The following is a 12,381-nucleotide window of genomic DNA, read 5'->3' as shown; positions in this document are numbered from 1 at the left end:
ACAGATTTGTACAGGAGCTCATGACTTTTGATACATTTAATGGAATTTCTGAGGAGAAATGATGGCCTACGCTTATGTTTTTTGACAGATACATGTCAAAGATAGTTGACATGTATTTGCTGGTGATAGAAATGACTCCCTGAGGTCCCCTCTGGCTGTGCTGCACTGGTAATGCCACTTGCCTTAAAGCGTGAGTCAGAGTGCACAGTTAAAATAAAAGGAAGGCCATGTGTCATGTGTTGTTCTGTCAGCCGACAAGAGCCCTTCTCCACATCTGTCACCTCTGCTCCACCTGTGTCTCACACACTAAACAAACCCTACCCACTGTGGGGCAGGAGGCCATGCTTTGGTTTCGATCTCATAAAACTGTATGCAGTGCCATACAAAGGCTGGATTCCGAGCAAGATGAATGGGTAGCTGCTTGCTGTTGCTGTTTTAGTTTAATTATAAGATTGAAAATGTATACTTTGGTCCTTGTTCTCTATGTGCAGTGTTTTGGAAATCCTGTTTTTATTGTAGTCTTCCTTTTTCACTTCCCCTGGACCTTTTCACAAGACCCAATTTAGGGTACACGCTTTCCTATCAAGTCTTATGGCAAATACAGATTTTAGTGTTTGGGCTTTTTTTAAGCTGCTTAGCTTTACTCTCCATCTCTGGCTTTCAAGTCTGGCTGAAGTGAGCACTGTCCCAGGACATCACAAGAAAGGAGACTCAGCCTTGAAACACACAAAGCAAACGCACAGACCAAAGGTGTTTCTCTGTGTGATGCACTGGCTTTGGTGCTGCCAGAGCTGTGGTAGCCACATGGCAGCTTGGAAACCTGAGCTGATTTTGGGTGCCTACAGTATACATACCTCAGCAGAGAGCTAAATTGTGCCTAAATGCCATGATGTTGCCCTATGTCTTACCCAAGCAGCTGAAAGGCAATTTAAGGAAGGTGCCCCTGATGGTGTCAGGAAGTCCGGCAGCACAGCAGGGAGCATCTACTGAGATGCTCTTATCTGTATGGATCTTTAGGACCATGTAATTTTAGGAACTTTGTGGGTCCTTGGACTGTCTGGAGATGAATCACTCGCATGAACTCTGAAAGAGGGCATGCTGATCCTGCTGAGATCTCTGCTAAGTTTGCGTAGTCTGTGGAGTCAGGCTTTCAGTCTTATCACTCAGCCAAATCTCGGCTATTCTGAAGTTAGCCATACAAAACTCCCGATGATTTCAGTGAAAAGGGGAGTTTCCCCACCAACTTTCATTGACATTTATTTAGGTGGCAGTGGAGGTAGGGACACATAAGCATCGTTAGTCAAGTTGCACAAGGTCTTAAAAATTAGAATAGTGGGAGGGTTCCATCATCTTTCAGCAAGGATTTCTGAAGTAACTGCACAAATGTGAGTGTGCCGCATCACCATCACTTCACTCTGTCAAAGCTTTGGCCCTGGAAACTGTTGGATTATAAGGGCTACTGCAGCTTTGTTCTTTACCTTCCTCATGCTAAATCTTTTCCCTTTTCTGTGCAAGGGCTCTGTTCTGACATGTCCTCTTATATGCATCTTAGTTTCTCATGGGCATCTTCTTATAGCAAATTTCATTCCTACTTCCCTTCCCTTTTTCCTTCCCTTCCCTCTGCCTTTCTTTTTGTTAATGATTTTTTTTTCTATTTCTTTTTTTGTGGTGTAACTGTTTTGCTGTGTGTGAGGCGTGGGTAAGTGTTTCTGTGGTTCCCAGGGGAGGGAGGGTGAGGAGTAGGTTACAGGGGAAATGGGTGGTGATGGCTCAGGGTGTGTGGTCATGCAGGTGTTTAGGCAGCACATGGAGAAGTCAAGAGAGTGGTCACGTCAGGTGCATGCTGCTATATAAGTTAAATAATTACTGAGTATTTACTTATACATGTGCTTCCTCAGTGGAAAAGATGCTCTTTGCATTTTAGCTCTGTCTTTCTGGTCATTTTGCGTACCGATTTTAAAACCGCTGTCTAAGTTTCGTTCTCTGAGCAAAGTGCCACACAGTTTCACAATCTGATTTGCTTTGCCTCAAACTGAGGGTAAAAGAAAGGGCATCCTTCAAGTGGCAGCTGTGGGTACTCAGTGCGTACTGAAAATCATTGCTTTGCAGAGGATCTGAAGCTAGACATCCTCAAATGAAAGCCTCAGAAGTCATTATTGCTTTGTGGGAAGCATGTTTTTTGAACACAGATTCCTGCCTTACCTACCCTGTGCCCTACTCCAGTGCACAAAGCAGCAAAATGCAGTCCAAAATTCTGGAGAATCATCGATCTCTTCTGAGATCCGTTATTGGAATGCCTCTTGTAGAATTCCGTGAGCTTTAGAAAATGTGACAAGCAAGCAGTGGGGGGGGGAAGTAAGTTCACTAACTAGACATAGTGGGAGCTTCTGACTAAGAATACAATCTCTTACTAATAAGGAAACTGTTTTGAAGTTTGAAAGGATGTATTTTGGTTGTAATGCAGATGCTTGATACTGGTAATGTTGCGTGCTCTCAATCATAACATGTAGCCTTTACTTCCAAAGCTGCTGTAATTTGTTACAAAAATGCAGAAGCAGTAAATTTGGAAAAGAAAACATACCTTTCCATTCATATTTAAAAATAAATATCAACTCAACCAGCCTGACTTTTGCTAAGGCTTCTCTACTGAGTAATGTGTGGAAGACTGTTCTTGAAGGCTGTTGGTACCCACAATCCACTTTCTCATCTCCCATATTTCATGCTCTTTTACTTTATTATTAACTCCCATCTTAGACACCCACATGTTTGGGGCCAGATTCCCTCTGTTGTTTTTTTTTTTGAGCATAGAGTACTCAGCTCCTTTAGAGGGTTCTCCTAAATTTCCTGTCACTTGCAGCAGGACTCCAGCAGGATGCTGAAGATCCATATCTGGAAAGTGTGCAGGTGCTTTCAGTAACAGGGTTGTTACTGAAACCTAGAATGCACTAATTGCAGGTTTTATGGTAAAATATTAAAATGTTGTATTAGGTCATATGGGCTGTTCATGGTCTTACAGAGCAACCCCTGTAGGTGACATTAGGTAACACAAGTAGTTATGTGAGTCCATAATACATTGTCAGTGCATGTTTCCATTGATCATCAATTTAGATAGCTCTTTCCTCATTCCTGTGAATGGTTTCTTTGACTGCATGCAGAATGCTGACATATTTGGTAACATGTCTGTGTAGATCTATTTGCCCTTGTAAAACTGGCTTTAAGCCATTTGTGGTAACTTCTTCCTGTTCTTCATTTGCCAGGCCTTTATCTAATAAGGTCCTTAACTGGGTGAAACCTTTTAAAGATGGGAAGAGCTGAAATCATTTTTCAGTCAGAAATTTTGGAGCATGTAATGATTTGTGTTGACTGCCTGCAGATCTACTCACAAATCTCTGTTGACCTCATGATTATAAATAATCATCCAAGGATAACAAATTGATATTCCAGCAATATGTAACTCCTGAAAATGCATGTAAGTGGCCCCATTCATGAGCTGGCATCTTTGTCCTACACACTTTACTAACACTCATAAAAACTCCTTTTCTCAATGAGCTTACAGTTCCTGTGCAGCAATCAGCACATTTTTTTTGGATGTATCAGTGTCTTTGTGCAGCAGTTCATGTTGGCACATCTACTGCTGAGATGAAGGCTGCTTAAATTCCTTGCCCTTTTAAACAGACATTGATTCTGGATACAATTTTCCTTTGTGTTAAGATACAAAATTCATTGAATGCTGATTCATTGAAGCAAGAATGGAGACCAGCAGTTCCATCTGAGTAGGTATATATCTTATATCAAGAATAGAAGCACTTGAACTTTAATTGTGTACATCTCAGGAAAGAGCACTAACCTCTAGATTGTTTATTTTGTTTGTAGTTGTTTTCATGCAAAACCTCAAAGGTCTTGATTTCATTCCAAGGCACTACAAAAATATCTCTGAAATCATGAAAAGCTTTGTGGGATAGGCAGATGTACATGTTCCCACACAGATCTGCAGACAGTTTTTCTAGTAATGCTTGCTCCATTTTCATGACAATGAACGGAAAACCTAGATAAAAACAGACAAAAAAAGACGAGCAAAATCTACATTTGCTAGATGTAGTTATCTCAGATTTACTTTAACAAGTCCAAATTACTTAGCAAGGCAAGTGGCATGTTAGAATTGCATCACTTCCATAACACACCATGAAGGACTCTGCAGTCATCAGGCTCTTGTAGTATGGATGAAACACACAGTCTGTTACATTGCTTTGTTTAATTAGTTGCTTCCTTTATACTATTTTTCCTTTGTATGAAACATTTGCTGTGGTGATTTTCTTCAAGCTTTGCAATATGTAGCAAGTTAATTTGGCTTTTATTTTTTTTCCCCGGGGCTAGTATGGAAACTTGAGTCTGATTTACTGAGGAAACACTCTTCAAAAACAAGAGAGTGATTTTTTTCAGTAATAAGGATCACAAAGTATTTGAAATGCAACTCACAGATTTTTCTCTTTCTTTCTTTCTTTCTTTCTTTCTTGCTTTCTTGCTTTCTTGCTTTCTTGCTTTCTTGCTTTCTTCCTTTCTTTTCTTTCTTTTCTTTCTTTTCTTCCTTCCTTTCTTCCTTCCTTTCTTCCTTTCTTTTCTTTCTTTTCTTTTTTTTCTTCCTTCCTTTCTTCCTCTCTTTCCTCTCTTTCCTCTCTTTCCTTTCTTCCTTTTCTTCCTTTTCTTCCTTTCTAACAATTACAAAAAAATAAGCCATTCATTACATAATAGTAAAGTAGAGGGAGTAAAATGGATTGTTGGGAGGAGCCAATTGAGACAGTAGTTTTAGCTTCAAACTTCTGCCTGGTAAAATGGGGAGGGGTTCACTCTATAGCATTGTGTGGAAGTACCAGCTTATAGTTAAAAAGTAGACCTGAAGATATATATTTGCTGAGCTTTTTTCTTTCTCATTGGCAGAGTTGAATGTGATTTTATACATTCTTATCTTATCAGATCTTACAGGCCTGTAAGTATCATTAAAGATCTTTTACTTACTGCAGTTCAAGATTTGTTTCCACATACATATGTTATTTTATCACATTATGATGACTTCTGCCACTGAAGTCAAGACCTTTTGTGGGTTTTGTGCGAGCTCGTTCAAAAGCTTTAAGGGCTAAATGCAAAAAAAGAGAAATAGAAATCTTGAAAAATCAGGAAATGCAGAAGGACATTTTCTAACAGCTTTTTTTACTCTATCACGTAACACAATCTGGATGCTTTATGCTATTGTTTTATTACAATATGACAAGCAGTAATATATTAAGCTAAACATTTTACAAAAGGCACAACAGAATCTGAGATGTTGCAACATACCTGAGGTGTCAGCACTGTTACAAGTCTAATGCTTATTTCAACTGGGCACCTTAAAACATTGCACTCTGGTTTTTTTCTTTTAAGCACACATTTCTATCATTAGCATTTAGAAGCAGAAGTCTCGCACCAGTTTTCTAATGAGCTGCTTAACTCCTTATTTGTTCAGTTTGTAATTCTAAGAGGTATTATAGCTGTTAAAAATAGGGAGCTTTCTCTGTTTCCCCATCCCATTTACTGTCAGAGTTAACACCAGTTGGGCTAGCGGTATCTCCTCTACGGTATATGAAATGTAAGATTTCTACATTTCCCAGAGATTGATGGATAGGGAGAAGACAATTTCACAGAGTTTTAATTATTATTAATTATTTATGGAGCTTAACTCCACCAATGAACTTAAACAGTATTACTTTTCTCACAGAATTCGTTTTCTGTGAGTGCTCCTGCACCCAAGGTTTCTCAGCATTCTCTGTTTCAGTCAAACATTTGTGAAACTTTGGCTCATTTTGCTTTTCAGGCATGTTTGCATTCGACTTTGCTTGCATCTTAACATGAAGTGATTGCACCTAAAGAAAGCAAACGTACACTTTGAATGACCCAGAATGTTGTAGCATTAGACAAGCCAAGCAACCAGAAATTGTGTCACAACCCTCCAAACCATCTTAAAAAGTGCGAAGGTGTTCTCTTATTTTCTTTTTTTTTTGGTTGTTTGCTGTTAACAAAAGGTTTAAATGCAGTTTCTTTTGCTTGTCTTCTGGTTTCTCTGCCTTCAGGCTGTCTTTTTTTTTTTTTTTTTGCTTTTGGAAACCACAGGGTCTAGTAACTGACTTGAATTCCTTTGATTAAAACATATTTAATCTCTTAATCAAGAAGCTGAAACTTCAAGAAAAATGCACAAGACTCAAGTTACAAGAGCAAGTAACACAAATTCATTAAAACATTGCATTTCTAAATACAGAAAACCTCCAAAAAAAGGAGAATTCATCAGGGTTTTTTTTACAGGACATTGCAGTATTTTTGCAAGTAAGCTAGGAACCAGAGAGAAGTACTTCTGTTGCTTTGTCTTGCTCTGAGCAGAATGAAAACCTATGTGTTTAAGTTCAAAGATTGCTTGGGGGCAGCTTTGGCTGATGGCCTGACTGTGCTCGCAGCTGGTAGCACCCAGGCTGCAGTTCCAGCAGCAGCCTAGGTGGATGTCTCTCAGCACAGCAGTTTCAGGCTTGTGCTGCGCAGTGACACAGTGATCTCTGTGAACTGTAGCTCTGTGGTTAAAGTTTCCTATTCAATATACCTGAGTTTAAAGGGAAGTGCTGTACCACCAGCCTGAAGTGCTGGCTGCACTACAGTTGCAGCTCTGCTTGTGCCGCTTATTTCTTTTTTGCCCCTTTTCTTGCTTTATTCTTTCCCTGCCACCTTTGGAAAGAGAGGTCCCTTCCTCCGTGGTCCTGGCTCCCAGTCAGAGGGACACGGAGCGCTTCCTCTTCCTTGCAGTGTACTCCCCTGCGATGAAATTGGATAAGGAGTGGCTCAGGCGAGTGTCCAAGGTGTCGGAGATGGTGCTGCCGCTGCTGGCTTTCACCCACGGACACAGGCACCTGAGCATGGCTCTGCGGATGTAATTGTCAAAGCAGTAATAAATGAAAGGGTTGGCACAACTGTTGGCAAAGGCAAAGGGGCTGCTCACCGTCATGCCCACCTGGGCAACCGTGTCAAGGAAACAGTCAGGCAGCTTCTGCAGTCCCAACAGGATGGCCATAAGCTTGAAGAGGTTGAAGGGCACCCAAGAGATGACAAAAGCAGCCACCACAATGAAGACGATCTTGATAGATTTTCTCAGCTTCTTATCGTGTTTCCCAGATCTCTGGTAATGGACACAGAGTCTCTTTGTGATGGAGCAGTAGAAGGTCAGAATGCTCAACAGCGGGAAGAAGAAGGCCAGGATTAAAATCGTCAGTGATGTGATCTGTTTGGATTCTGTCACGTCTTTGTCTGTGCAGTACATCTTGCCGTAGCGCTCATTCAGTTCTCTGGACAAAAGGGTTGGTATCCCTAAGCAGCAGGATAACAGCCAGACACAGAAGCAAAGTGCACTGGAATAGGATCTGGTTCGGACCCTTCTAGCAATGGAGGGATACATGATGGCAAGGTACCGGTCTGCACTCATACAAGTGAGGAGGAGGATGCTGCAGTACATGTTGACTGAGATGATGTAAGAACTAGCTTTACAGAGGAAAGATCCTACCCTCCATATCCCATCTGATGCCTCCTTGTCCACCCAGAATGGCAGCGTGATGAGGAAGATGAAGTCTGAAGCAGCAAGGTTAATGATGAAGATGTCAATCAGCCTCTGGACCCGTCGCTTGAAGACTAAGGCTACGATCAGGATGGAGTTGCCAAGAATGCCCACCAAGAACACGGCAGCATACAGGACAGGCAGGACAGGGAGGAAAGCAGTCATATGCTGTAGCTGCTCGTACTGGCAGCTGTCCTCGTAGTAGTAGTCATCATAGTTGAAAGTGACCGTAGTCACAGGCGAAAGCTGAATGAGATCCATTTCTGGCCCAGCTGTCCTCATCTTGAGGCTGATGAAGGCTCTGAGCTCCCCTCTTCCCTTCCCCTCGTGGTCTTCTTTAAAAACATGCTAGCATGTAAGGGGGGAGGAGTGGGGGAGGAGGAGAAAAGTGGTTTTGGGGTGTAATTCTTACCCTTTTAGCCAATCGTGTAGGAAACAGACAAGCGATGAGCATCTCTGATTAGTCAAAACCCCATCTTCAGAACAAGGAGCTGCTGCTTTTTTAAAGTTAGATCTGATTTTATCTGTATTTTATATTTGCTTGTAGAAGCAATCTGGGTTTGGGTTTTGCTTTTATTTTGGAGGAAGGAAAGTTGTTTTCAAGATTCTGAAGTTTTAAATTTTTAGGACAGGATATTACTTGTCTGCAGGCTAGAGATTATACCAGCTCAGAAGAAATCAGGGAGTGGTGAATTTGGACTCTACTTTCTTCATCTTTCTTTGCAAGCTCAGCTTTTCTGAGGCTTGGAGGCATTTATATTTTCTTTATTCATTTATGATTGTTCTCTGTTGAGAGTAATTCTGTCATATGAATGTGCTTAGGCAAAAATATTTAAACCTGTGGTCTCCTGTACTTGTTCGGTATCCGTCCCTGGCTCACGCTGCCCTGCCAGTGCCCCCTCCTGTCCCTCAGCCCCCCAGATCTCCCACCTGGGCACTCCCACACTCAGATTTACCAATCTGTTTGATATTTAGAGGACAGTTTGTTGATGTGCCATGATTTCTTCTGCATTTCGGTGGCATGGTCCTGCTCCTCCTGCCTGTGAAGCCTCCACATCTTTGAGCCATTCTTAGCTATGGCGTTCTCTTCCAAAAAGCCCCAGTTTTCTCCATCTTTCATTCACAGTTTCACCCACTAGTCCAACTTTGCCTTACCTTACAGTCAGCTCTCAGCGTTGCAAAACGCAAATGAAAATTTTCCCTTTTTCAAGTACTGTATTTATCACGACTTTGTCAGTGCGTGCTAATTTCAAACATCTTCTGGTCTACATCATCCTTTCTCTCTTCTGCACATCAGTTCAATTTCTCCTTCCCCTCCCACCTGCGTGTTCACAGACCTGTCATGTCTTTGGGATTTTCAAACTTTGAGCAAACTGCTTCCTGGAGAGCTGTCCAGGCGTGTAGGCCACATCCACTTACATGCACACGTCTCCATATAGGCTGAAAGCAACTCAGTCACACAGAGCAAATCAGTCTCATCCAGTGCACTATGGATGCCCTCAGGATCACTCTGCCAGTGCTGAGGTTACGTGCTCCAGTGTGCCGGGTTCTTGTTAGACTTCCAGGTGCCTGGACAAGCAGCCAGCTGCTGTTACATGCATGGTTGTCAGATCGAGAGATGTTTAGACGGGCACTCGCACGCCTCTATATGCTGATGATTAATAAAGAACCAAGTATATACAACAGCCAGTTATATACACCATCAGTGGGGCACTAATGAACTCTCGCTGATGGTTTTTCAGTAAGGATTTAATTATCTGAGTGTTGTTCACCCATAGAGGCCTCTGTGAGAAAAGATCAAGGTGTATAAAAAGAGACTGGCTTACATTATCCATTTGTATCCTGTAACCCTATGCGGAACTGTAAACCTGAACAGGCTAAAAGTCATCTTTTAGCCATTTGCCAAGCATCTGAAGAAAACAAAAGATACACCTACTTTTCAACTGGGGTTATATAAAAGTGCCCAAATGTCTTGCAGTTTACAGAAATGTTTCTTGATAGATTCATTGCAGAGGTGCTTTTGTAATCATCTTTACTTATTTCTACATTGAGAAATGTGCTTCAGTTTTATAATTCCAAGAAGATCTGAGAAGTGATATGGTAGAGACAATTTCTTTTTATCTGTGCTGGAGTAGAAGATACGTTGAACCTTTCAGTCTGTGTATAATAGCTTTTCCTCACTTGCAGTCATGGGCATCTGTTATTCTACTCTGCACTTAGATGCAGAGCATCTTACATGCAGTCACAAGATTTATACATTAGGCATAAACTTCTCTCCCTCCACCTCACATCTCTATGCGCTCCTTGAAATTGACTCCACCCTCTCTTAATCTCATGGTACTCAAAAAAAAAAACTTTTAAAGAAATTTAATGAAACCACAGAATTAAGTGTATGCATGTCATCTAAGCTTGTGCTTGTAGTTCCTCACTTTGTTGTAAAGGAGAGATATAAGAAAAAAGAGGAGAAACCCTTCAGCAGGATCTGTTATGATGAGACAAGGGGAAATGGTTTGAAACTAAAAAGGTTTAAAAAGGATTTAGGTTAGATATAAGGAAGTTTTTTTATGGTAAGGGTGGTGAGGCACTGCAACATGTTGGCTAGGGAGTTGGTGGATGCTCTGTCCCTGAAGACATTCATGGTCAGGCTGGATAGGGCTCTGGGTAACCTGGTCCAGCTGTAGATGTCCCCGTTCATTGCAGGGAAGTTGGACTAGATGACTTTTAAGAGTCCTTTCCAACTCAAACAATTCTGTGATTTTACTTAAAAAAAAAAAAAAAAAAAATGGATGGGATCAGCTCCGTTCTCTGGAGTGTGCTCTGTATTTGCTGAATGCTCTGAAGAGAGTTGTGGCTGTTGCTGTGACTTCCATTTTACAGACATTGCCTCATCCGGACAGAGCATTTGCAAAGATACTGTGATGTGTCATGAATGATGAAGCCATCTGTAACTGTCTGTAAGTCTTGACTTTGTGTGTGTGTGTGTGTATGAATGATTTGCATGAAACTTATCTTCATGCAGGGTCTGCCTCTTCCAGAGTTCACTTCCCTGAAGGAGAGATAACTTCTCATGAACATTCAGCACAAAGAAGCTCCCCTCGCAACTTTGCTGCTCAGATAATTCAGAAAGCCGAGCACATGATGCACCAAGATCCCAGAAACACAGCAAAATATGTTGTCACCAGGACAGCCTACACCTTCTCCTCACCCCCTTCCTACTACACCCCCATCCTACTGTAGATGTCTACAGTACTTTCCTCCCTCTCCCACTTCTCCCCAGATGAGTCTGCCTGTTTCCAGGGACAAAACGCTTTACTGAAGCAGCAGCCTCCAGCTTGGCTTTGGTGTGTTTTTCTCCAATCAAGGCGCTCATCTTTTCCAACCTTTGCTATAGTCCCATTGAGGCAATGTGAAACATGCAGCCGCCGGATGCTGAGTTGTTTTGAACATGAGAATGAACCTGAAGCTTTTGTGATCGCACACTTGTGACAGGTGCTGTATTTGTGGCCATGCATGTGGTCTGTCCTGCTTCGGCACATCTGCTCTCATGGTCCCGCTTTTCTAAAATGCACTTGTGAAGCATGTTGTGTCAGTGCTTGCACCATTTTCTTAAACCTTCCTGGGGTCATTTTACTGAAGGCAACTGCTAGATAGGTACAGCAGGACAAATTAAAATATAATCCTACTCTTGTAAAGCCTCAGCAGTTTTTCTGGCTGTAGCAAGGGAGAACATTTCACATAACCGTTCTCTGATGGGTAAAGCCTGCGGCACATGTTATGGTAGCCTTCTAGTGCTATGGCAAAGTGAGTAAAAGATGCACAGCAGAACTACATGTACAGAAAGTGCTTTTATGTAAGCACGGGAATTTATTTCAGGTGAGGTATGCATCAGTAAAGCATTAATGACAATAAATGCTGAGAAGGAACACAGCTTCATTTGGCCGTAAAAGAAAGTGTAGTAGTTTCTAAATGATTGTGCTTCAAAAACCTTTTGTAAAGAACAAAGATTTGTAGGCCAATAAAAAAAGATTGGCTGAAACTGCCTTAGTATGTTGTAGCCATGGTGGAGACAGGCTCAGAGGAAACCAGATGAGTGCCTACCAACAGAATTTGAACCAGTACACCGAGAAGGGCTGAAATAGTTTCCAATCTGGAGCAACAATCTCCAGTGTGGAGTATGGGAAGAAAATACTTTTTGGTACAATTAGTAAATAAAAATATTTTTGATTCCTTTTTAATTTTTATTTTTGTGCTTGTTTTATAATATATTATTACAGTAGTGTATGTTTTTTTTAAATAAATATACACATAATAGAGTGCATGCTCAAATGTTTTTCGCTGATTGAAGGGCACAGTCAAAAAAGTTTGGATACTACTGAATGAGTGGATTGGAAGGGACCTTAAAGCCCATCCAGTTCCAGCCCCCTTCCCCTGGGCAGGGTTGCCACCCACTAGATCGGGCTGCCCAGGGGCCTGTTTGGATGAGTGGATGTCATTAAAACAAACTGGTTCTGCTCAGATTTGAAAGAAGTGTATGTGGAAAGTCTTATCTCTGTGAAAATTAGCCTTAGCTCTTCTGTGCCATACATACATACATTGCCTAAGAAGGCAAAAATAAAACCAGGGAGACAATAACAAGGTTTGAGAGGAATCTGGGGGATTTCTGCTGCACTATCTGTGTGAAGTGCTTATGAAAAACTAAAGCCACCATTTTTATTATTTCAGAGAGATTTGAGAGAGGCAGTATCTTGTAGAAAATCAGC

General features: G+C 41.5%; 1 protein-coding gene across 3 annotated transcripts; it reads right to left on the bottom strand.

Moving 5' to 3' along the window:
- Positions 1-5,261: 5,261 nt before the first annotated feature.
- On the bottom strand, positions 5,262-7,939 carry GPR15 (G protein-coupled receptor 15). Of its 3 annotated transcripts, none has more exons than XM_042810253.1 (2): positions 6,924-7,939; positions 5,262-6,828 (listed from the first exon to the last, which is right to left on the bottom strand). In XM_042810253.1, the coding sequence occupies exons 1-2, from the start codon at positions 7,901-7,903 to the stop codon at positions 6,696-6,698; spliced, it is 1,113 nt and encodes a 370-aa protein (XP_042666187.1). In that variant the 5' UTR covers positions 7,904-7,939; the 3' UTR covers positions 5,262-6,695. The 3 variants fall into 3 exon arrangements, with proteins under 3 accessions (XP_042666187.1, XP_042666186.1, XP_042666185.1); XM_042810252.1 differs by having other exon boundaries at positions 5,262-6,935; positions 7,025-7,939; XM_042810251.1 differs by having other exon boundaries at positions 6,697-7,939.
- Between the last annotated feature and the right edge of the window lie 4,442 nt (positions 7,940-12,381).

Source organism: Centrocercus urophasianus, unplaced genomic scaffold, assembly GCF_019232065.1.
Source record: "Centrocercus urophasianus isolate 14NV4802_14NV808 unplaced genomic scaffold, USGS_Curo_1.0 seq_12, whole genome shotgun sequence".
In the NCBI taxonomy this organism is placed as follows: domain Eukaryota; kingdom Metazoa; phylum Chordata; class Aves; order Galliformes; family Phasianidae; genus Centrocercus; species Centrocercus urophasianus.
Note: the sequence above shows the minus strand (reverse complement) of the source record. Positions and strands in the feature narration are given on the sequence as shown.